General features: G+C 54.9%; 8 protein-coding genes across 8 annotated transcripts; 4 read left to right on the forward strand and 4 right to left on the reverse strand.

Moving 5' to 3' along the window:
• Positions 1 to 297: 297 nt before the first annotated feature.
• Positions 298 to 3,816, forward strand: G647_08347 (leucine-tRNA ligase; the record flags this gene model as incomplete). The annotated part of the gene is made up of 3 exons (XM_008732659.1): positions 298 to 360; positions 415 to 2,933; positions 3,012 to 3,816. The coding sequence occupies 3 exons, from the start codon at positions 298 to 300 to the stop codon at positions 3,814 to 3,816; spliced, it is 3,387 nt and encodes a 1,128-aa protein (XP_008730881.1).
• Positions 3,817 to 4,202: 386 nt separating this feature from the next.
• On the reverse strand, positions 4,203 to 5,726 carry G647_08348 (uncharacterized protein; the record flags this gene model as incomplete). The annotated part of the gene is made up of 2 exons (XM_008732660.1): positions 4,203 to 5,076; positions 5,179 to 5,726. 2 exons carry the CDS (start codon positions 5,724 to 5,726, stop codon positions 4,203 to 4,205), a joined length of 1,422 nt encoding a protein of 473 aa, XP_008730882.1.
• Positions 5,727 to 6,273: 547 nt separating this feature from the next.
• G647_08349 (uncharacterized protein) lies at positions 6,274 to 7,791 on the reverse strand (the record flags this gene model as incomplete). Its single annotated transcript, XM_008732661.1, has 1 exon — positions 6,274 to 7,791. One exon carries the CDS (start codon positions 7,789 to 7,791, stop codon positions 6,274 to 6,276), a length of 1,518 nt encoding a protein of 505 aa, XP_008730883.1.
• Positions 7,792 to 9,011: 1,220 nt separating this feature from the next.
• Positions 9,012 to 9,642, reverse strand: G647_08350 (uncharacterized protein; the record flags this gene model as incomplete). Its single annotated transcript, XM_008732662.1, has 2 exons — positions 9,012 to 9,515; positions 9,574 to 9,642. The coding sequence occupies 2 exons, from the start codon at positions 9,640 to 9,642 to the stop codon at positions 9,012 to 9,014; spliced, it is 573 nt and encodes a 190-aa protein (XP_008730884.1).
• A 238-nt stretch (positions 9,643 to 9,880) lies between these two features.
• Positions 9,881 to 11,734, forward strand: G647_08351 (ribosome biogenesis GTP-binding protein YsxC; the record flags this gene model as incomplete). The annotated part of the gene is made up of 2 exons (XM_008732663.1): positions 9,881 to 11,272; positions 11,354 to 11,734. 2 exons carry the CDS (start codon positions 9,881 to 9,883, stop codon positions 11,732 to 11,734), a joined length of 1,773 nt encoding a protein of 590 aa, XP_008730885.1.
• Positions 11,735 to 12,771: 1,037 nt separating this feature from the next.
• Positions 12,772 to 15,933, reverse strand: G647_08352 (uncharacterized protein; the record flags this gene model as incomplete). The annotated part of the gene is made up of 2 exons (XM_008732664.1): positions 12,772 to 12,909; positions 12,964 to 15,933. The coding sequence occupies 2 exons, from the start codon at positions 15,931 to 15,933 to the stop codon at positions 12,772 to 12,774; spliced, it is 3,108 nt and encodes a 1,035-aa protein (XP_008730886.1).
• Positions 15,934 to 17,325: 1,392 nt separating this feature from the next.
• On the forward strand, positions 17,326 to 19,580 carry G647_08353 (uncharacterized protein; the record flags this gene model as incomplete). The annotated part of the gene is made up of 4 exons (XM_008732665.1): positions 17,326 to 17,637; positions 17,687 to 17,939; positions 17,989 to 18,731; positions 18,780 to 19,580. The coding sequence occupies 4 exons, from the start codon at positions 17,326 to 17,328 to the stop codon at positions 19,578 to 19,580; spliced, it is 2,109 nt and encodes a 702-aa protein (XP_008730887.1).
• A 1,972-nt stretch (positions 19,581 to 21,552) lies between these two features.
• G647_08354 (uncharacterized protein) lies at positions 21,553 to 23,772 on the forward strand (the record flags this gene model as incomplete). Its single annotated transcript, XM_008732666.1, has 1 exon — positions 21,553 to 23,772. The coding sequence occupies one exon, from the start codon at positions 21,553 to 21,555 to the stop codon at positions 23,770 to 23,772; it is 2,220 nt and encodes a 739-aa protein (XP_008730888.1).
• Between the last annotated feature and the right edge of the window lie 536 nt (positions 23,773 to 24,308).

The following is a 24,308-nucleotide window of genomic DNA, read 5'->3' on the forward strand; positions in this document are numbered from 1 at the left end:
GGCACAGGAGGGGCTTCGCTGAGGAGAGGCAGGATGATATCGGCTCCAGCAGATTTAGATCTGAAGCGCGATAGTGGGAGTAAAGCGGCATCAATGATACGTCAGCCTTGCCCCGCATCACCGGCGAGAGAAACTTGAACGAGGCTGCCACCTGCATTGTCGGAGTCACATTCCCCGTCAAAAAGGCGGATATGAAGATGAATTGAATCTCACACTGTACACGACGTATTCTGCATAATAGCTGTCTTTCTAGGTTTCGCGGTCTGCAGCGGTCCCAGTGCACTTTGCCCCGCCATCATGGCGACCCAAATACCCGTCAACCTGGCGGCTAGTGCAGCCAACACCCTCAAACTTGAGAATGTGAGTCTTGCGCACGCGAGCGGGATGCAGCAGCGCTAACAGCAATGTCCGCAGACTCACAATCGAGATGTCCTCATAGCGATTGAGAAAAAGTATCAGAAAGAATGGCAGAAGAACAAAGTCTTCGAGTCGGACGCGCCCTCGACAAGCGAGATTCCCTTCGGCTCGGTCCCCGCCGCAGAAATTCGAGCAAAACACCCCAAATACTTTGGCACCTTTGCCTATCCTTATATGAATGGCGCACTGCACGCTGGGCACAGTTTCACGGTCAGCAAGGTCGAGTTCACCGCCGGGTTTGCCCGCTTGACCGGAAAGCGAGTACTGTTCCCATTGGGCTTTCATTGCACGGGCATGCCAATCAAGGCTTGCGCAGACAAGCTCGTTGAGGATGTGAGAAAGTTCGGGCAGAATTTTGAACATTATCATGAAGATGAGGACGATGCGGAGCCCAATGGAGTCCCCGTTGCGCCGACACAAGGAGTCAATGTCAAGGACGACATCACAAAGTTCAAGAGCAAGAAGAGCAAACATACTGCAAAGACAGTCAAAGCCAACTACCAGTTCCAGACTATGCTAGCCATGGGCATCCCGAAGGAAGAGATCCACAAATTTGCAGACGCAAGCTACTGGCTGGAGTATTTCCCACCTCTGTGCGAGCAAGATCTGAACGACTTCGGTGCGAGGATTGATTGGCGGAGGAAATTCGTCACCACCGACGCAAATCCATACTACGACGCCTTCGTGCGATGGCAGATGAACCGTCTGAAAGAGATGAACAAGATCCTCTATGGCAAGAGATACACCATCTACAGTCCCAAGGACGGGCAGCCGTGTATGGACCACGACCGGACCAAGGGTGAAGGCGTCGGCCCTACAGAGTACACCGCGCTAAAGTTGAAGGTCAAGGAGTGGTCAGCGGAAGCGGCCAAGGCTGTTGAGTCGAAGATTCCGGCAGACGCGAACGTCTATTTTGTCCCCGCCACTTTGAGACCCGAGACCATGTACGGCCAAGTCTGCTGTTTCGTTGGACCCAAGATAGACTACGGCATTTTCAAGGTCTCGGAAAAGGAGTATTACGTGGTCACCAAGCGGGCAGCCTGGAATATGGCGTTCCAAGGCACGTTTTTCAACGAGGAGAACTTTCCGCGAGATCAGAAGGAGTTGCAACCCGTGGTGGAATTGCCCGGATCTGCTTTCGTTGGCACATTGGTCAATGCGCCTCTATCGGTCCATAAGGAAGGCGTTCGGATACTGCCCATGGAAACAGTTTCGGCGACCAAGGGTACCGGCGTTGTCACATCGGTACCTTCGGACAGTCCAGATGACTTTGCAACAATGAGAGAGCTGGCCAAGAAAGCAGAGTTCTACGGTATCAAGAAGGGGTGGGCTGAACTTGAAATCCTCCCGATCATCGATACCCCAGCGTACGGAAATCTAGCAGCCAAGCATTTGGTCGAGACGAAGAAGATCCAGTCTCCCAAGGACACCACCCTATTGGCGGAAGCCAAGGATCTCGCCTACAAGGAAGGTTTCTACAACGGAAGCATGCTGATTGGCGAATTCAAGGGCGAAAAGGTCCAGGAGGCAAAGGACAAGGTGCGCAATGCTCTGATCAAGTCTGGCGACGCTTTCCCTTTCGCAGATCCTTCGGCCGAAGTCATCAGTCGAAGTGCAGACGAGTGCGTGGTCGCATATGTGCCACAATGGTTCTTGAATTATGGCGAGAACGACAAGGAGTGGCAACAAACCGTTGTCGACTATGTCAAGGACAAGAATGGCCTCGAGACATACATACAGGAGACCGAGAACCAATTCGTCGCGAACCTGGAATGGCTGAACCAATGGGCGTGCGCAAGAACATACGGTCTGGGATCGAAGCTGCCTTGGGATGAATCGTTCTTGGTGGAAAGTCTGAGCGACAGCACCATCTACATGTCATACTACACCATCGCACACTTCTTGCACGGTGACAAGTTTGGCAAAACGCCGGGCTTGCTCGACATCAAGCACGAGCAAATGACGGATGATGTCTGGGATTACGTCTTCACCCGGACAAACGACGTGGACAAAGTGTCGAAGTCGACGAAGATATCGGTAGAAGCACTGCAAACACTCCGGCGGTCCTTTGAATACTGGTATCCTCTCGACATGAGATCCTCTGGCAAAGACTTGATCCCCAATCATCTCACTTTCTTCCTCTATATCCATCTTGCCCTGTTCCCTCGAGAATACTGGCCACGGTCTGTCCGGTCCAATGGCCACTTGCTGCTCAACGGCGACAAGATGAGCAAGTCGACCGGCAATTTCTTGACTCTTAGCCAGGCGGTCAAGAAATTCGGAGCCGATGCGACGCGGATAGCACTCGCCGACGCAGGCGACGGCATGGAGGACGCCAACTTCGAGGAGAAAGGTGCCAACGCCGCGATCATGCGGATGTACACCCTCAAGGAGTGGATCGAGGATACGCTCAAGGATGACGGACTGCGCACAACCCAAGGCGAGGTCATCTGGGACAAAATGTTTGAAGACGAGATGAACCTCTTGGTCCATGAAGCATACCAGCATTATTCGGAGTAAGTTTCAGAGTCCCATGACACAGACAAACACAGGGGGAGAGAGAGAGAGTACAAAACTAACCACTCTCAATGCAGCACCAACTACAAAGTCGCCCTCAAATCGGCCCTCTACGACTTCCAATCGGCTCGAGACTTCTACCGCGAAGCCTGCATCTCCTCTGGAAACGCGCTCTCCCGGCCGCTGGTGCTCCGCTACGTCGAACTGCAAGCCCTGCTCATCTGCACCATCGCGCCGCACTGGGCCGAGTACATGTGGCTCGAGGTGCTGCACAAGCCGCGCTCGATCCAACACGCCCACTGGCCGACCGACGTCCCGCAGGCGGACCCCTCGCTCACCGCGGCGCGAGAATACGTGAAGACGACGTCGTCGAACATCACCTCGGCCGAGGCGCAGGCCGCGAAAAAGATGGCCAAGGGCCGATCCGCGGCCTTTGACCCGCGCAAACCCAAGCGCATCACCATCTTCGTGGCCAAGAATTTTCCCGCCTGGCAGGACAAGTACGTCGAGCTCGTGCGGCAGGCGCTGGAGAACAGCACGCTCGACGACGACAAGGCGATCAACGGCCAGGTCGCCAAGCTGGGCAAAGGGCCCGAGATGAAGAAGGCGATGCCCTTTGTCCAGGCACTCAAGAAGAGACTCCTCGTGCAAGGCGAGGCCAAGGAGGTCGTGTTTGAGCGGAAACTGCCCTTCAACGAGGTCGACATCCTCCGGGAGATGAGGAGGGGCCTGATGATGAAGACGACGGGCTGTAAAGAGGTCAAAATCGTCGAGGTCGGAGAGGACAATCGAGAGGGTCTGCCTTCGATCGTCGAGCACGCCGTCCCTGGGCAGCCGAGCTTTTTGTTCGAGAATGTCGACGAGGAGGAGGAGGAGGAGTAGTAGTAGTAGTAGCGCATGGATCATAAGAGCAAGATCAAGAGCAAGATCAAGATCTCATGACATGACCACGTAGCGGGATCATGCGAGACGATATATGACTCTGTGGACTCGGACGTATGCATGTTCACCTACGAGGTCCAGACATAGATGAGAGCGTTGAGGATGGGAAGGGGGAAAAAAAGCGCAGCTAGAGAAAATACGACGGAAAAGCAGAGAGTAGACACGACGAGGTAAGAAACAGAGAGTAGACACGACGAAGTAAGATGTTTGATGCTTGATGCTTGATGCTTGATGCCGGATCCGAGTCTGACCATGATTCTGACCATAGTCCTGATTCTTGCTTTGATTCGGGATCTATGAGTCGAACGTCGTGGAACCCATGTCGGCTACCCCAGTCTCAGCGCAAAACCCGCTCCCTGCTCCTCTTGGGCCTGTCCCGCAAAGAGCCCCTGAAGATCCTGCTCGTCCAGTCTCGGGGCATCCCCTCTGACCGGCGCCTGGGGCGTATCTCTCCGTCTGCGCTTCTCCTGGTTCGCCTTGCTCGGAAACGTCGGGAACATCTCCTTGGCCTTCGGTCGCGGGTCTTCCTTGAAGTAAGCGTGGTTGAGGATTTCCGTCGCAGAAGGCCGTGACGCCGGGTTGATGCTGAGCAGGGACGACAGCAGCCGGAGGCCGGACGTGGAGAGATACGGGAACTTGGACGCCGTGAGGGTGTTGGTCGTCGTCTTGGCCGTGGCTTTCGGGTTGGACAGAAGAGGGTGCAGTGCCTTGGCGTTCGGCAGGGACTGATATCCCGGCCAGGTGTGCTTGGTCGGCGGGCCCAACAGGGTGAAGATGCGGGACAGCTGGCCGACCTCGTTGTGGCCCTGGAAGAGCGGTTCCCTGGTGAGCAGCTCGGCCAAGATACAGCCGACACTCCAGATGTCGATGGCGAAATCGTACTCGTCGGCGCCGAGCAGCAGTTCGGGGGCCCGGTACCAGAGCGTGACGACCAGCTGCGTCAGCTTCGGCGGCGGCGGCCGCGACGTATACCTCGCCATGCCAAAGTCCGCGAGCTTGACCTCGCCGCGGTTGTTCAGCAGCAGGTTCGACGTCTTCAGGTCGCGGTGCAAGATCCAGTTCCGGTGCAGGTATTCCACGCCCGCCACGATCTGGAGCGTCAGCGTCTTGATCTCGGACGGCAGGAACGGCTCCGCCATCTCGCCGAGTAGGGTCGCGAGGTCGTGTTCGACGAACTCCATGACGAGGTAGACATTGACACTGTAAACAGACCGGGCAAAGGCCGACACATGGTTAAAATCGTCGGGTAGATCCGTGCCTTTCCAGGAGGGGGGTGGTAGAGAGGGAAGAACGTAGACTTACTCTTTCAGCCTTCCGCCGTCGCCCATGACGACTTCCTGCAACTCGACGATGTTGGCGTGTCGACACGCCCGGAGCGTTTGCATCTCTCGGAGACCCGTCACGGGGAACCCGTCGCTCGTGTGCTCCATCTTCAACTTCTTCAGGGCCACGACGGTGCCGGTTGTCTTTCGCCGGGCTCGCGACACCACGCCGTACGACCCTTCCTCGATATCGTTGAGGAGTTCGAACCGGTCGACATGGCCGCACGGGCCGAACTGTCGGTGGGGGAACTGGAGGATGTTGGCACCGTCTTCTGTGTTGCTCTGAGCATTCGGCGCTGTCACTGCTGCGGGAGCGTCTGTTTGTTCGGGTGATGTTCGTTGGCGCTTGGTAGGTCGTTCATCGCTGCCTGTGGCGTCGGTCGGAGGGTCAAGCTGCTGTGTTGCATTCCTGGCTCTCTCTTCCTTGAGTCTTCTTCTCTCCTTCTTCTCTTTCTTCCGCTGCGCGAGGGCTGCTGCTGATTCTTGGTCGTCGTCTGCGGAGGTCCATTTCGAAGATCTCGACGCCATCTTGGAGGGGTATCATCCAGACTGCTGCCAGGGAGAGGTTGAATATCACGGACGCGACACGTCCCGGTGGGAGTGTCGGGACATGTACAAAGTATTTGCTGCGGTGGAAACTGCGCTAAGAGGGCATCTGCTCCACCCACTGGCTACACAAATGGACATGAGGCTCCCAGCAGCTTCTGAACATGCATGACTACTGTGTATTCTTGTTGGCTTTGTCTGCAGAGGTCGGCTGTGGCGGCAATTGAGATCACGAGGTACACTGCTACTCTTCATGAGGATGGACTTGTCTTAAATGCTGCGCGCATTGCATGACAGAGACATTGCGGCAGTACAGCCTTTCATCGCGAATTGGCTGTGGTTGGGTATATCTATCTCGCCATTGTCAGGCGGCTTCAATGTACATCTGCACGTTGGCAGTCGTTCCTTCTTTCCTCAATCGAAGGAGCGAAGAGCGAGGCGCTCAAGATCATACTCGTTGTAAGGAAACAACAATGAGAAAATAGTAGTAAGAAAGGGTCAGGCAAGTCACCAGCCCTCGGTTGACCGCTCATTTCATGGGCGACCAGAGGTCCTCGTCGCTCATGACCATGTCGTCTTCACTGAGCACCTTCAGGCCTTCCTTCTTCCTGTTCTTCTTCATCTCCTTCTTGGTCACGAGTGACCGCGGCGTAATGGGCGTCATGGGCGTGAAGGGCATGTAAGGACTGTATGGCGTCTGAGGCACCCCGGTCTTGGGGTGAACGCCGATGATACTCTCACGCACCCCGACAAAGGTCGTTTTGGTTGCGGGAGCGCTCTTCAAGGTCTCGTTGTAGAACTGCCTGAACGGGAGACTGTTGGAACTGGTGGACCCGCCAGAGCCCATAGTGTTCGCGAGAGACAGAGCTCCCGGCGTCCTCCGCCCAACTTCGTCCTGCGTCACAGTCACTGCGGACTTCTGGCCCGGAGTTGGCGGAGGGGGACCGGGATTATAGAATCGGGGCGAAGCTTGACTTTCGTCGATGTAGGACACATCTGACAGAGCGGCTGAGCCGAGGGGTTGCGAAATGGGTTGCCCCCGGACTGAAATGTTGCTGGGTCTCCTCTTCTCACCAGAGATAAAGGACAGAGGCGAAACCTTCTTGCGAGAACTGGTTTGAGACGCTGTCCGTGTCGATGGGTCTTCGGCAGGAGTTGGGGCCATAGGGTGAGCCAACCTTGTCGGCGGGTCTTCAGCAGGAGTGGGAGCCAGAGGGTGAGCCAATCTTGGAGACCTCGGCGATCTCGGAGACTTGGGCTCGATATAGACCTCGCCTTGTGCATCCGTCTCTTGTTGTCGTAGATGCTGGAATTCTGGAGGATATTGTGGAGATCTCGGCGACCTCGGTGACAGAGTTCCAATGATATCTGGGCGGTAGTAAGGCGACCTTGGTGTAGGCGGAAGGGCAATGGACCTAGGGGTGGGAGGCACGCTGTATTGGGGCGGGATGTTGGGTGTCCTGGGTGATGTCTGCCCACTGCTTCTGGCGTTCTGAGACTGTTCCTCGTCGTGTTGCATCACAGCAGCGTACAGCCGGGCCATTTCATCCATGTTCTTCGCCTTGTCTGCCTGGAGGATCTTCTCGTCGATGGTTGATGTGACGCTGATGTTGGACGGTTTATATGCATGCGACTTGCCGCTGGCCCATGACCGGAGGCTCGCCATTTTGCCGGGGCTCTTCAACGGCGGCTCAACGGGCCTGCCGGCCTGGTTGGCTAGCGGGGCTGGTTTGCTCATGATCTCCATGCTCAAGGACTGGTTGGACGTCTGGACTCTTCGGCGCAGCTTCTTGCCCACGAAGAAAAGCAGTACAAATGTGACGATGAGCCAGACGACGTAAGCTCCAACAATGCCAATGACTTCGTACTTGAGCTTGGATTGATCTCGCAGGGCCCCAACGGAGATGGGCGGTCCCTGATCTGGTGGAGGGGCAGGATCGTTGTTGATGTTGACGTCCCAGATAGAATGTGGTCGGGCTCTGGCTGGGGCGATTGCCAGTACAAAGACGAAGATGGAGAGGGCCAAAACCGAGGATGAGCACCTCATCTTTGTATAGGGAGATCACCTCTCAACATGATCCAGTTTCGAGGCGCCTGAAACTGCTGACCCCCTGGCCTGAGGGACATGAAGCAGCTTGTTGCACGCGAAGAGCGATCACGGCGGTAGATGTACCTGACCATGATTGCTGGGAGGAGACGGTCGCGGCGCCTTCGGGCATGATTGGTGCGCGGTGAGCCGTGGGAGAGTGTGAAGAGAAGGATGTGGGATGCAGGTGAAGCACAGCCAGAGACGAATGAGAAGTGAAAGCACTCGATTCCCATCGCAATGTTTCTTGGTTAGCGGCTCCGCAGCGCTGGAAACGCCGTTGGTTGCTCGCCGGTACCTGAAAGGCGGGGTTCCTGGCTAAACGGATCTAACCGCAACAGTCCAAGATCCGAGGTCAGCCGGCCGCGACCCTCCACTCAGATCTTCGTCTTAAGCGCCCAGGCGGAGGGGGCATAACGGCATCGGGTTCCCCTTCAGGTCGTAGAGCATTCTCGACCCAACCGTGCCCGTTCGATATCACCCTGTAGAGGGAGAGCTAACATGCTCTATCGATCCTATCCCTCGCTACTGCATACTGGCACCTTCAATGTCCCTGTATCTGACTGTGATCCGAATGGCTTCCCCCACCTTATTTGCTCGCAGGCCATATTCGTCACGGAATTCTCCAATCCGGTGCTCGATAAGCGTGACATCACACGAGAAAGAGTGAGCACTGAGAGATATGTTCTCTCGGCAGCCCGTACACCACCTCCAGCAGATCGGTAACGGGAGCGGGCATTGGCCCGTGCCATGAGCCTTGCGTGTGCCTGGGTCGAGCCGAGAGCAAATGGAGTCAAGCTGCCTGTACACCACTTGGACGAGTGACCATGGTCGCGCCCGCACGTGAACAGTGTCTCTGATTGACCCCGTAGACGCCGCCTGCCGCAAAGTCTCCTGATCTTTGCAGTACATGCCGTCGCTTGAAGTCTCCCGCATACCAGCCTCTTGGCGAGGGCATCGAAGGGCTCTTGGACCTCTGCTCACGAGGGATGATGTCCGACGTGGTGTGAATGGTCGCTCCCTGTGGGCAGTTTGCACAGGTGGCCCGCAGTGCGGACTCATTGATAGCCTCGCACGAGGGTTTCCGTCTGAACGCCAAGGCAGCGCGTCCCATTCGCTCACCACCCGTGCTTTGCCCAGCGATGCAGTGTCCGCATCAAACAGACACATGGTAGGTCTTGTCATCTCCAGCTACTTCCTGTGCCAGTAGACCAGCCCAGACCCGCAAACCCAGAACCTCGACCAAAGGAAGAAGACTCGCGGGCGTTAACAGCCTTCCTCTTTCCCTTTGTTCCCTCGCTGGTTCTGACCCCGTCGACGATCTTTTCCAGGTTCGTCTCGACAACGACGCCCCCCACAACCATTTCACTGAGTACCGCGTGCAATGTTTCAAACCCGAAGATCAAGTCAAGTTCGCAGACATTTTCGAACAGCCTGTCGAGCGCCTCGACGAAGACTTGGATGAAATCAAGAAGAGCCAGGGGTGACTCGGTGGAGGTGGATATCAGGATGAAGTAGAGCGTTGCATAATGACGATAGGTGATCTGGGTGGGAGCGTCCGGCGAAGTAGTGTTGCCCGATGGAGCCAACAACGGAGGAAGAGGGAGGAAATTGCAGGCGGAAGCTGGACGAGCCGACACCAGAGCGAAGATCTGCGAAAGAAGAGACTGCTGCGTAGCCGTGTCCTACAGAAGAGAGGAGTCAGCGACCGTTGCGCCCCTGCTCAGAAAGACTCATCCTCACAAGCTGGGAGTAGAACTTGGTCAGTCTAGGCTGACCGTTGTTATTGAAGACCAGCACAGCGTTGATCATTGTGATGCCTCGACACCGCACGAGATGAAGACACAGCGAGTTGTGGCATGATTCATGAGCGAGACTCAGGTGTTAGGCGTGACCAAGATGCGGCTAACAGGCGTCCCTCACTTGGGGCCCCCGGATTGGCGGAAATCCATCTTGCTGGACACGCGCCGCAGTCTTCAAAATTTCTCGCGTTGATTCAGACCCGATCCTCGCTCGTTATCACCCACGCCCACTGTTCCTCCCAGCTTAAATGCAGACCTCGACCTGCTTTAATTGTCGCTTCGTGTCTCGATACCTCTTCCAACAGCGTCTGGCCGAGCTACAGAATGGCCGGCGGAGATTATCATCCTTGTCGCAGGTAGACATAGGACCATCTTGGTACTGGGATACACAACCCCCGACCAAGGAGAACCTAGCAGCCGCGGCGCACTTCTTCAAGAACCACAAGCCTTCTCGATTATGGACAGGCGATCTCTGGAAGACATCGGAACTATGGCGCCGCTCCAAGAAATCCTCAGCCCAGAAAATCCTGGTTCCCGAAGTCGTCTTCCTCGGCCGGTCCAACGTTGGCAAATCTACACTGATCAATGCTGTCACGTCGATAGACCTCAACCGCGTCAGCACCACTCCCGGCATGACCGAGGTAATGGCTGCATGGGGGTTGGCAGCAAAGGAGGCGGATGGGGGAGCCATAAAGGGGTGGGATGGAGACGTGACACCGAAAGTCACACTCGTCGATATGCCCGGCTACGGGTTTGGAAGCAGATCTGAATGGGGCACTCAAATCGTCTCGTATCTGAACGCCCGAAGGAATGTACGGAGGGCCTTTCTACTCGTGGACAGCGTGCACGGCATCATGGCTGCTGATCGCCACATGCTTGAAATCTTCCAGAAGCTCGGCATCCCCTTCCAGCTCATCGCCACAAAATGTGACCGTTTGCGCAGCAGCGGTGGATCCGAAAGCGAGATACGAGAGGTCCTTGAGAGATTGAAAGATCAGGCCAACAGAGACAAGTCTGCCTTGATGTTAGGTGAAATCATTGCCGTGGGCTCTCTCCAAGAAGCCGCGGGGACAAAGCCCAAAGACGATGGTTTCGGCATCAGGAACTTACAGTGGGCCATCCTCAAGGCCGCAAATCTTGAATGGTACGCCATGGACAAGGCTGCTGTACACAAAGTGATCGATAAGAGCGCCACACAACGACCGCAAGAGAAAATCCAGGCCGAGATCTCACACCTTCTCCAGAAACGCGGCGATGACACTCAGGCCGAGAAATCAGCCGACACCGGGGCTTCAGCGTCGTCAGAATCGCCGCCAAACCTTGGTCTGCGAGAATTCATGCGTGAGATCCTGGGCACTGGTTCAGAGGCCGGCTCTTCGGCGGCATCTCCTTCCCAACCCAACCGCAACCCTCCTAGAGTGTTTGACCCCCTGACGTCGGACGCTCCCGGAACTGCCAGATGGAAGGCTCCTACAAACATGCAGGACCAGCTCGACTCGGCCTACCAAGAACTGCAAAAGCACATGCATGCGGCCTCACCACAGGATGATAGAGACCCGACTCTCTCCCATCAAACCACTCGTCCGTCCACCAACCGGGTGACCCAGAGGCCTGCCCCGGCCAGACGCAATGACCAAGGCGTCGACGCCTTCGAAAGCATATTCGCCGAGCTCTCTCCACAACATACACCGGCACCGAACCGGCGCCAGACGCAGCAAAAGAAAGCCGCACCAGCCCCAACAACAACAACACCGCAATCCAGTCGCAAACCCGCATCAGGACAGCAACAACAACGACAACGACAACCACCTCTAACCGGCAAAGGCGTCTCGCTTGGCCTCGATGCCTTCGAAGCCATGTTTGCAGAACCGCCCAAGCAGACCAAAGCCAAGTCGAAGCAATCTCAAAGCTCCGCTCGACAGCGCACGAAGGCCGGAGCATCGAGTGGCCAGCCTGCAGCTCGCCAAGGCAAGGCCCAGGCCCAGGCTCAACGACCCAAAGAGCCAGCCATGGTGGGCAAAGGTGTGTCCCGAGGCATTGACGCATTCGAGTCCATGTTTGCCGAACCCGCGCAGGGGCAAAAGGCAAGGCGCAAGCGGTAGCGGTAGCGGTAGCGGTAGCGGGAGGATAGATCAGGATGGTGGGATGTACGATAGGGAGTGTGCAAGAAGTAAATGTAACTCTCCTCTACCTAAGGTAGGTACCTAGGTACTGTAAGTACAGTACGGAGTACTCAATACGTAGGTATATATTTCATGTATCAATCATTCATTCATTCATGGCACAATATCTACCGCCCTGTCAAGACTATGGCATCCTGCAATCCGTCTGTGAGTACTCGTGTGTACGTACGTACGTACGTACGTGCTTTCTTCGTCTCTGGTCTTATGTCGGAGGTGCCCAGAAGAGTACTCCGTACATACAGAGATACGCATACACATAATACCCGGAGTAGCAAGCATACCTACAGGAGCATATACAGTATATGTACGAGTACTTTGTAGCGGAGGGCCCAATTCTCGATGGAGCTGAAGGAATGTCTGGTAGTGGGACGGCCAGAAGCACCGGGGAAACACAAGCACAACGAGAGAACGAAAGCAGACACCGAAGCAATAGCTCACGCCGTCGCTAGCCCATATCTTTTGCACGTCGTAAGAGTATCATATTCGTCAAACAACCATGTATGTGTCATGCGTGTATGGGATCCCCCCAGTGCACAAAGAATTTCCACCCGGCCGAGCCTACTCCCAAGTACTGTACCTAGGTAAGGCCAGGATCTCATCCCAACATCGCTCGTCAAAACAGCACAGTACCTGCATTCCCAAGTGGCCCAACGCGGTGTTGATGCTGATCATCAAGCAATGATATGTCATCTCGAGTTCAAACAGACGAAATGCCCGCAATGCCCGACATCCCAACGCCCAACGCCCGATGCCGATATTCCCCAACTCGCCTCTATTGCAAGCGGAGTTGGGAGCAGAATGATTGGCGGGAAAAGATGCAGTTCATCACAGGAGGAAGCTGTCCTCAAACCACCGTGGACCAACCAACATGCTAGAAGAAAAGATGACCTTCAATTCGTGACCATCAACAAGAGGGTATCTCGCTTTCGAAACAGAGTCGTGGCATTTCGCTTGGGTCATGCGTCGTTGCTGCTTTCAAGTTCTAGAAATTCGCCGTCGTCATTACGCTCTTCCTTGCCGTTAGCGTCAACAAGTATTCGTCGGCCAAGATCACGCTCAGGCACACCGTCGCGAGCAGCGCCGTAATCGAGAATCTGCAAAAGATGCTATCAGTGTGTGATCTCCCGAAGACTTGGTTGGTAACTAACCTCGACGTATGTTAGTCCATCCCGCTGTACCGCTGCAACGCAGCGTCTCTCATCGAACCTCACTTGCCAGACACCGCTGAGGTCAGAAAGGAGATCCTTGATGCACTCGCCAGTCTTGATGTTCCACAATTTGAGGTTCCTATCCGAGCCAGAGATGACTTTCTGGTGGTCGTGCTTGAAGCATGTGATTGCGCCTGTATGGGCGCTCAACGTGGCTTTGCACTGTCCGGTTTCAGGGTCCCAGATCCTTAGAGTCGAGTCCGCCGCGGCAGAGACAAGTCTGTCGCAATTCAAATCAAGCAAGCCGACAAGAGACGTATGGCCTTCGAGCATATACTTGAGTGAGCCAGTGTTGAGGTCCCAAATTCGAACCATGTTGTCCATCGAGCCGCTTATGCATCGGTTTCGTTCATGGTCAAGGACTACGCTGTAGACTTTCTGTGCGTGGCCTATCAAGCGATGAGTGGTCTCGCCTGTCGATATCTTCCACACTCGAACCATGCAGTCGTAACTTCCGCTGACCAACGTATCACAATAGGCCGCAAGGGCGCGGACAGAATGCTGATGACCGCTTAACGTCCGGACAAAATAGGGACAATCGTCGGCATCAGCCTCATTTTCGGTCTGGATGAAGGATGGGTCGCCCGGCTTCGGAAGCTTCCACACTCTCAAGGTTGAGTCACGGGAGCCAGTGATGATCAATGGTTGCTTTGGCATCATGATCGGCTTGCCATCTGCAGTCTCGCCGACCTTCACGGGAAACACAATCTGTAGGCATCGCACTGTTGAGTTGTGGCCGCGAAAGACATGAGTCTCACGAGCCTCCGCAATGTCCCAGACACGGACTGACCGATCGGTGGATCCCGAAACGAGTGTGTTCCCTTCATACTGTAGAGCCCAAACGCCGCCTTCGTGTCCAGAGAGAACAGCTCGCAAGACACCAGTCTTGGTCTCGTAGACGTTAATGTTGTTATCATCGCTTCCAGTCAAGATTTTGTCTGTGTCAAATTGCAGGCAAGTAACCACGTGCGTGTCATGGGCATGGGCCGCGATGTGCTGAGGCTTCGTATCTTCGAACATCCAGTTTTTCCTGATGAGATAGTGTCTACGATACAGAGATTTGTAGAGATGCAGACCCCGCAGGCTGGGGAAAGGGACGTTCGGATGCGGTACTGCCAGAATTGCCGCATTAGCCGCATTATAAGGGCCTTCTGCCGAAGAGACTTGGTTCATCCAGTCAGCAGATGTGACGTCGACCATGTCTTGTCGGGATTTGTTCTTCCGCTTGATCTGCTTGTGGCGATTGGAGAGAACTGTGGAGGCCTTCCGCTTTGATCGTCGCAGGATTCCGTCGTATCGACTGCGAGGTTGCGACGTCGAAGGGGGGGATGCGATCGCCTCTGTCTCGGATTTATTTGTGTAGCTTAGGTCCTCCTCATATCCAAATGGGCCATAAGGGTCTTGCCAACCCCAACCTTGCATGATGGCCTGGTGTAGTTCTCCTTCCGGCATAGTAAAGCCGTCAGCTTCGAACAGTTCCTTCCAGGTTCTCTCATCGCTGTTGATAATCTGTCGCCATTTCTTCGACACCTGTGCTGCCTTGCACAAACTTTTGAGGTCGAGAAATCTGACGATATTGAGGGCTAATTCGGGCGGGAGGGTGGCGAGGAAATCGCATTTCAGGGCGGGATTGACCGCATCTGCGATCACCTGCAGCGTAGGCTTAGGGCAACGCCGCAGCAGCTGGTGCATCACATAACTTTTCATCTCGTCCGGGATGAGTTCGAAGTAGTCAATGAGCGCCGGAATTTCCGCCACCGAGCCGCTGCTGAAGCGCGAGAGGTGTCTATTGTCGTCCGATGCCTGAGGATCATCGGTTAGACCCAAGCTGAATGGATCTGGCGACCGCCGCTGTAGCATAGCAGTTCTTTGAACATCCTCATATTGGGAGGCAATTTCAGAATTCGAATCCACATCTGCGAAATAGCCAGCATGCTGCAGTGTTGCCGCAGCCGTAACAGGAGAGAGGCTCGGACTAGGAAGACTTCCGTCCTGCCCTGACGGACTTTCTGCAACATGTAGTCGAGCTGGTACTGACGACAAAGCACGTCTACCCAGAGGCCCTGCTGAAGACAACTCAGCCTCTTCGTCAATGGGCGGAGTCGGCACTGCAGTATCCTGTGAGGGGTCTCGAGGGGCCCGTCGATTGCGCTGAGCACGGTCGACTATCGAGACTGCTCCATTGTCTGCGACTAGTCCATTTTGCTGACTGGGTTTTGGCGACAGAGGTGGTGCATGCTGGAATGTAGGCTGCTGATCTATGCTCGGGGAAGGTAACAGAGTAGTGCTGCCTCTCAGGTTAGGTGTGTCTCGTGTCAACCGCCTACTGGTCCCACCACAAGGTTTCGGACCGCTGTCTGGAGTGACGGGATTCGTGGCGTGGAACCGGGAACTCGACCCCAGAGAGCTGCGATGACGACTCGTGGTCGAAACGGAACGATGTGATGCGAAAGATGCTGCCTGCGGTTGTACATGCTCTTCGTTATCCGTGATGGACTCGGGTGAAGCAGGCCTTCTCAGTGGTCTTCGTTGTAGGGCGCCAACGATTGAGCCATCATGGGGAGCTTCTGTCCATGGTTGAAAGGTCTCCACAGTCTCGACCGTCCCGTGAACGTTCCGGAGAGTTCGCTGCTCCTCTTCAAACTGTTCCAATGCCAGCGTCGTGTCTTCTGCTTCATGGAAAATGGACTGCTTCCCGCCTATTTCAAAGTGTATCTTCTTCAGACTTGGTGGTGTGGGGGTAGCTGCGAGGGGGTACTGCTTGAGGTCTAGATCCTGCATCCGACGCGGTTGCCGCATACGCAACGGAGGGAACTTCGTGGTTGTGGTCGTGGTTGTAGTCACGACGGTGGTCTGGGTAGCTGGTGCAAATGAGAACTGGCCCAATAGGGCATTCGCGTCCGTAGTCATTGTGCCATGTACGTAGTTTTCTTTGCTTCGTGGACGCTTCCCCAGTCTATGGCTCCTGGGACGGGGACGATAATGGTCGTGTCGGCCCTCCTCCATCATTTCTTCGTCCTCCATTGCACTTCTAACTGGCGCTGTCACCGTCTTGCCTTTTGGTCGAGGATCATCTGGCAGGGTAATCGGAGAGACGCGTCGTGTATGCGAAAGAGTAAGATTGGTTTGAGTCTAGCGACAACAAGTGGCTATCATAGAATGATCTTTTCTCCACCCGTGTCGATGGTTGTGAAGTCTTATATAATGAGTGAAAGCGTAGATTTGCAGGATCGGGGTGGTGAAGCCGGCTCGTGTGTGCGGGTGTGTGCCCTCGGTTAGGCTCTTACAAGTGAAGGACAATTGAGGTTTGCAAATATTGGATGCACAAATCGGCGGAAGCTCGTGCTGGCCCTCCTCTGCCACTTCACTGTGCTAGCAGGGAACTCGAAGGAAGGGCGGATGCGTACAGTGAATCTGGGCCGTCAAACAATGTGGTGTTTGGTATGCCAGTGTGTCGGAGACTTGAGGGTGGGAGCGCGGGCGGACCAACCCAATCCAGCCGTCGACGAGAGCGGCTCCCTCTAGGTGCCAGTGTGCCAGTACTGTGGCGCTTAGTGTGATGGAGCGGAGAAGACGCAACCGCGCTTCCTGAGAGCCTGAGTGGTGGTTGGCTCCCAGGCGCCGCGCCACCGGCATCAGTCAAGATGTGGCTTTCCGGGCAACCGCAACAAAAGGTTTTCCTGACGCTTTGCCACCAGATGACCAAGCTGTCTCGAGCCTTGTGTACATTACTACCAGTGGCGACGTCAGCGTTCTGCCTACTTCGATGCGTTCATAAGAGCGAGCATGGCTGGTCCTGCCACAGGAGGGGAGAACTAGTCAATCGCTATGGTGGATCAGACTCAGTTTACTATGTAACGAGTTCTGGGCAGCGAAATTCCGCGTCGCCGTCGTCGATACTCTACTCCCATTACATTTGCTTGGAGTCGGAATAACGGCGTAGGCGACAAAGCACAAACAGCCGAGGAGGAGCTCATAAAGTGCACTGTCTGCATGGAGCTTCTGCAGATGAACCAGGCGATGCTGGTTATCTGTCCCGTCTGTCTCATGGCCCAAATAGTTGCGCGCAGGTCCCAGGAGGCAATCCAGTCAACACGAGAGCTTACGATGGAGCATCTTAAGCTACTGGAAACTCGGCTCCAGTTGGTGTCGCAAAGGCGATGGTGAGAGGGTGATTTCTGGTTGTCATGCTCAGGTCGAGAAAACCAACACTCCGCGGCTAGTTTCCTTCACTTTGACTTTACTTGCATCAGCTTTGTTAGATTCATCTCAAATGCAATTGCCATACAACTGCTTCTCATAATGGCACAGCAACTGCTTCTGACTCATCCACCGGAGCGACTCCTGTCTCAGGACCAAAGCCTCGCCTTGGCTCAGATATTCCTCAATGCAGCACTGGCATGTATCGCTCATACAAGAGAGCTCATTCCGTGGACAGCACCGTGTTTCTGCACTCGATATATTGACCAAATCGTAGTCGACGATGAGCAGAATGCAAAAGCCTTGTATTCGTCTTTCCAAGCTGTTGCCCAAAAAGCGGCCAGCGAGGGTCAAGAAGTCAAAATTCTCGTCCCTGGCGGTCACCGACGCGCTGACCAGATACTAGAAATGCTTGTAGGTGTAAAAATCCCTCCCCTCCTTTGTGTTGCTGACGAGCGTCCAGGAAAAAGGAGTCTTCGACGCTCTAGAACGTGGCTACCTGGAGGATCTCCAGGTTTTTGTGACCAAGTCGTCACAAGGCCAACTTTCCGTCCTGGAGAACTATCATTTCGTCTTTGCTTATGAGCAGGGGCGCGTCAGTAGCGTTCAAGTGAACCCCATGAATCACACGTTCACCCTGGAGAACGTCCACAAGAGCTTCAAAGCGAGCATCCGAGCATTGCTCCGATCACTGCGCGACCTGCCTCGTCTTCCAGGTTTGCTCAGAGAACCCTGCAGCTGGTTCACTTGACTGACTGTTGACAGCCCACCGCAGACTGGGAATGAGCCTTGCTTACAACAAGTCGTGTCCCACCCTATATCAGCCACCAGGATTTGTGGACAAGACCGACTTCCAAGAGGGGGATGCTGAAGCAGTGTGCGACTCGTTGGGGGGAGGCACAGAGGATGTTGTTGGCGTGTTGGAGTCAGGTCACTACCAGATCCGTGTCACTGTCCGTTTGGCAGACTCGGAAACTCAGGACTCGTCTGTTGATCTCCAAGATACCGAGATGAGCAAGCACCTTCAGGCGATGCAAAAGACATCATCTAGTCACAGCAACAATCTGCTCTCGACACTGAAAGAATCGACTCCTGCGATTAAACGCCGCGCCGGTGCCCCAATTTCCGAGAGCAAGCGCGCGAAACGCACGGGCCCACAAGACTCTCAGCGGGATATCATGGCAGGGGCGACCCGAGCCAGTGCGCTTAGCAGACCTCGAAGCCTGAGAAACATGAGCTTTTCTCAGCTGGAAACGGCCGGCGCGAGCGATTCGCTACTTGACTTCGCAGCTGTGACACAGAGCTCGCCAAAGGTGGTAAAAGCTCGTCTTGCCGTGACGAAGCTAGCGGAGCTTCTGGTACACTGCTATGCAGTTCAGAGAGAGAAGACAGCTGGAGGTGGAGCTATCTTCGACCGAGACTCACTCGCCGAAGGAAAGATCAAACGAATCAGTCGATCGACCAACATCAGCTGTGAATGCGGAAGTCCGAAACAATCCAGGGGAATGGTAAGGGAACCGCTAATCGAATGCTCTTCACTAGACTGACTTGATTAGCTATATTGTGAAGTATGCGACGGATGGCAGCATAGAGAATGCTACGGATATGACGAAACAGCTCCCGTAGCTATCGCTGCTGATGAGCGTTTCTGCTATACCTGTCTGTTGTCCGCTGGGAAGCCAACAAACGGAGAATCTCCGTTGTCCACCATCCTCTTGCGGCGGGCCGTCAACTACTTGACAACTCAAGTCAAATCCGGATCGCGAATCGGTGACGGCTTCCTGCGAACCAGGCTGAACCCTGTGCGATGGACCAAAGATGTCTTCGATCGCGTGACAGATCGCTTGGTAGAAGAACACCTACTTTTGCGTCGGGGACCACGACTTTTCGAGGTTCGATCGTTGAAACAGTCAGAGCTGGACCAGATCCAAGAGAAGTGCACCGGTGCCTTGGCGTCGATAGATCATCTCTATGATGTCTCTCATGGCGGTGAAGATCCTATGAAACGCACCACTGAGCTTATGCAAGCGCTTGAAGCATATGCTCATGGACGGGATTTCGCAAGAGCCGAAGGGTGTGAAGAATTGGTATCATACGACGAGTTCGGTGACCCTGTTCTGCGCTGGATATACCGCCCTGCCTCAAGCGATTTACCTACGGAGGCAATTGACAATGCAGCAACAGCAACACCAATACGCCGACGTAAGATCAGCATCTCCCGCATGTTGATCAACGTTGACTACTCACCATCGGCAGCCAGCGTCATGAGCATGGGCGAACCATCAAGCATAGTGCGCGACGATATGCCGTACAACACTGATCCAAGCACTGTCGAATCCACCACGACTGTAGACTGAGGAGGTTGTTGCCGAAATATGTGCCAGGAGGTGAATATTGTGCTCAAAGAAGCAGGAGTAGGACTGCCTGTAACAACGTGCAGGCTACTTAAAGGGGTAACCGGTCAGCTGCGCCTTGCGAGATGCGAAGCGGTTGTTGTGGTGCGACAAACAGCGGGCGGCCACGAGGCAAACCACGTGGACATCGCGGCAAGCTGGGCAGCCTTTCCTGTGCATCTGAACCGGAATGCGATCAAGCCTATTGATTCTGGACAGAAGCCTCTGAGCTGCCGGAATACACTAGACCGTGCGTGAGGAGCTCAAGGTCGTCTGGGGACTGTCGGACCTACTCCGTGCGAGATAGATTAGCTGTCTGTACGACTCCGTACTGTGTAACGACTTGATCTCAAACACAATCGGCTCTGCGACAACCCGCTCAATCTGTTATCGCAGCACTGTGTCTGAAAGGCTGAGACATACGGAGTACTCCGTACACACATGCGAAATGCGCGAGCTATTTGGAGGAGGAATCGAGTCATCGACTTCCACATGGTGGAGATTTGAGTCCATCGGGTGATTACCCAGTACTCGTATTGCTGAGTTATTCATGGCTACGGATTCAGTGGTCTGGACTCAGCCAACCATTCAGGCTTCCACACGGAGAATATTATGCAACGCCTCCTCGCGTGGCCTTTCGTGGCTTCGGCGAGTGCGCGCCGTGGAGGCTGGATCGGATTGCGACTGTACACAGTAACTTGCCAGAGCGCTCGAACTCGTACACGGAACTGAAAACCTTGGCCTGCCCCTGAACAAGCGCCACTCGCAGAGGAGGAGGACAAAGCAACGACCCCAGCAATCCCAGAAACGTAGGAAGCTACCTTAGGCTCGTTCGAGCATTGAGCGGTCAAGCTGAGTCGAACACACTGATTTCTGCTGGCACGCAATACACGCTAGAACTTAAGTGTCTCCATGCCCGTTGCTTCCTTTCCTCAAGGGGCCGTGATCAGCCTGCGCTACGGGGGCCTGAGTTCAACGGCCGTGCTTGAGTGTGCAACCTGACGCATTCGAGGTGACGAAAGATAGCCCCATCGCTGGTCCGCTTTGACGTGGGAGTGCTGGGTCCTGTCTACAATAGTACGCTCGTAGCAGCCAGTCGCCGAGTCTACGGGCTCTAGCAGACGGCAGAGGCGTTCCGGAAATACGAGAGAAGCCGAGAAGTTGCGCCAGAAAACGGTCATGTTACCTCAACCCTATCTCAACAGGCGAATCAGGACCGGCCGTTTCTGGACTCGTTCTTCTGTAACTTCCACCGGCTTTCATCTGCACGCGATTCCCGAGTGCGGGATGGCATGCGAAGCAGGACGACCCCTGGCCCATGGCTAGGTTGGTGCCCACATGCTTTAGCATCCACACTTGGGGCTTTGGGGGGCAATGGTCACTGTCCATCAGCACGCGGAGCGCCTATTTGGCTGTGCCTGTCGAGCTGTCTCCAACCCGTCATCCCGCCTGAAGGAGCCGGCCGGTCCACCACCAGCTGATGGGCTGCTCACCTGCAAGACCGATTCCTGGACGGGCAATCTGAGTGCTCATCAGACATAGTACACTTTGTTGCCCTCGCCGCCAATGCTGCGTCCTTCATCGGGCTGGGTTGTCCCGAGACGACTTCCTCCTACACACCACAACCGCACTCAGGTCGGCTTCTCCCACACGGCTCACAGATAGCTTCCCATGGACGTTGACAGGAAAAGAACAGCCCTTCCCTCCGCTTGACGACGCAACGACGGGTCTACGAACGTCATATCCTTCCCGTCCGCCGCCTGCGCTTACCTCGGACTGCGATATCGTTTCGTTCAGCAAAGAGCGTCGTTTCTGCGAAGTCCACGTTCGGCAGTCCACCGTTGCGAAATTGGAGCATCGCCACTCGTCCGAGCGCCGTAGAGTATAGTGGCCGGCATGAACAGACACGCAGCATAAATTCCGAGGCAAAAGTGATATGGGTAGCGGCCACAGATTCCGCCTGCCATCTGCTCTAAAGCGAACCAAATCCAGTGCTCGGCAACAGGACTGGCAGCCAGCAGGGAACGAGCAAAAAGTACACCACATACTTGGAATTACTGAGACCGACCTGAATACGGCACGTAACCAAAGCATTAGCTCTTCCATTACGGCTAGGTTGCCAACGTTGTCATTTTCTGATGCCACGACTGAGCTGGGCTCTTCAAACCCGCCAACGGAACATTTGGACACATCTAGAGATCTGAATTTGAAGGCATCGTCAGTGTTGCTGCACGAGGAATTCCTGCTCAAGGCAGATGTTACGGGCTCGACACAATACAAGCAACTGAAAGCGCAAGGCTCATCCTCGACACTCCACTCCTTCTACGATGCTCAGAAGACTCCTCTAGCAATTTCCCAACAGACATCGGATTCTTCCAGACGAGACTTCGCCCTTCGCAAAGGTGCTCCTGTGGTCGTCAAGCCCACAACACCGGACAAGGACCCAAATCGACAATTGAAGATCTTTCGTCTCTCTAGGCACGGAAACAAGGCTGGAGAGAAGGCACCTACGGCCGCTCTACCTCAGTCACCAGACTCGCCTGGCAAAATGCGATTCGGTAATCAACGGTCTCTCAGGTCATCAGACCAAGTGGCATATTCCGGCTCCTCACAACCCAGTCACCCGTCCAAACTTAGGAAAGGCGTCCGGTTCAATGCTGATCGATCACCAACCCTCCTCAGTCCGGAGAAGCCAAAGGCCTCTGCTGGCCCCGCTCCCCGGCAAGAAGCACACCAATACAAGGTGAATATCAGGCGGCCGAAAGCTGGTGCAAAGCATTGGTTCGATGGGTTGGAAGGTGATAGCAGTGGCGATGAAAGTGTCCACGAACCCTCACTCCAGCCTAGCTTCGTTGCAGGAATTGAGATGGCTTTCGAAGGGGGGAGGATAGGACCGGTCGCAAAGGACGAGCCTCGCATCACTCCTCATGCGCCGGATCGCCCAGCTCGAAGCACAAGCTCCAGGACAGAGTCAAGCCACATATTACCCGCTTCGGCTATACCACCCCGAGTGTCAACACTCAATGCCAAATCATCCAGATCTACATTGTCTCGCAATGAGTCTCACTTGACCTCGCCAAAAGGGAAAGCAGGATCGCTGGCCTCGACTGACCTGCATAAAACGAGCGTTCTGGACTTGTCTTCCTCTGACGACGATGAACCACTAGCACCAATTACAAAATCTGGGAATACACCGCTCCCGGCAATACGCGACAGTATAGCTGTTGAATCCTTGGGTGAATCAGATATCGAGGTCGGCACGGCTAGAGCTATCAGCACCAAACAGAGTAGTTCGGTAAAAGCTACACCGAGTCTGAAACGTGTTCGCGTTCCTCAGCACGGGCGTGATGCCCGGGAACCGACGAAACCACCCAGCAGGCGACGGGACCCCCGGTCGACGTATAACCGTGACGCCTCATCGAACCCGATGTCGGAGGAAGACGATCTACTCACATCATTTCCCCCCACACCGACCACGGACCAGGCATCTTTTCACCGTCCATCTTTCCACGAGATCCCACTTTCGGATACCGCAAGCATTGAGAGCAGAAGATTGATGAGTGTGACGAGGCAGGAAGAATCTCTCTTGGCTGCTATGAGGACCAAGAAGGCGGTCTTGGGGCAGTCATACAGGGCCAGCACGGATCCACGGATGCAGGCACTCACGAAACCGGATCGAAGACCGCTGAAACGCAGGCAACAGGGCCCGAGGAGCTCTACCACGCTTGATATACAGTTAACGGCGCAAGGACGGATGCTCGAGCGAGTACAATCGCCTTCTTCCGACACAAATTTTGATCAAGCTTCTTGCACGACCTTCCAGACCGGGCCCTCCATCGATCCCAGTGTGCGATACTCGATCGCCAGTTTTCAGACTGGCACATCTGTGGTCCCTGACACCGACATTGCGTCCTCATTCGCCCCTTCGTCAGGATTCCTTCAACCGCACGGTAACGGCCTCAACAGGATGAGCCGCTCGACCTTCTTTTCGACGTCGACAAACAGTTCGAGAGACGACTCCCGAAGTCGGAAGGAGAGTCAATACCTAGCTACTTTGGAAAGACTACAAGCGCCACCGAAGAGGGAAGAGGTCTCTTCGCAAGACTTCATCGACTGGCCTTACAACGGCTGGATGAAAGTTGCCACGGCGCACTGACTGCTCCTTTATGACGCTTGACCCTTGATTGCATTTCGTTTGTCATGTATTCCCGGACTTCGACTAGGGCCATTGGTGACGACTTTCTGATTCGCGGTGGCATACTTGTACATTAGGTATTCTCATGGCTTCAGGCTACGGCCTTTCCATGATGACGGAGGACACTTATGAGCTGGGTAATTGTAAAATTACGGACTGGCGAGGGCAGCGAGGGCCGAATATATCCAGGGGCAACACATGTCCTGTGATACAACATTGATACCCATTTCCTGTTTGACTTTCGCTTGGGCGTCAGCGTACGCATCCGTTCGTGAATCGCCGTGCATTGCAGTGATGGGACAGTAGATGCTGAGAGCTGAGCCTCGAGCATGTGGCTGGCAAGGCTGGAGGATGAAGAAGCTCCCTAGATCACCTCAGCCGAAACTTTGGCTTCTCCATTTGGAGCATAGGCGAAGTCGACGGGGCTCACCAAGCCCGTTTCGATGGGCCGACGCCCCCGGACCCTCTGTTTGGACGCTCACCGCCCTAAACAGGCA

Source organism: Cladophialophora carrionii, assembly GCF_000365165.1.
Source record: "Cladophialophora carrionii CBS 160.54 unplaced genomic scaffold supercont1.7, whole genome shotgun sequence".
Lineage (NCBI taxonomy): Eukaryota > Fungi > Ascomycota > Eurotiomycetes > Chaetothyriales > Herpotrichiellaceae > Cladophialophora > Cladophialophora carrionii.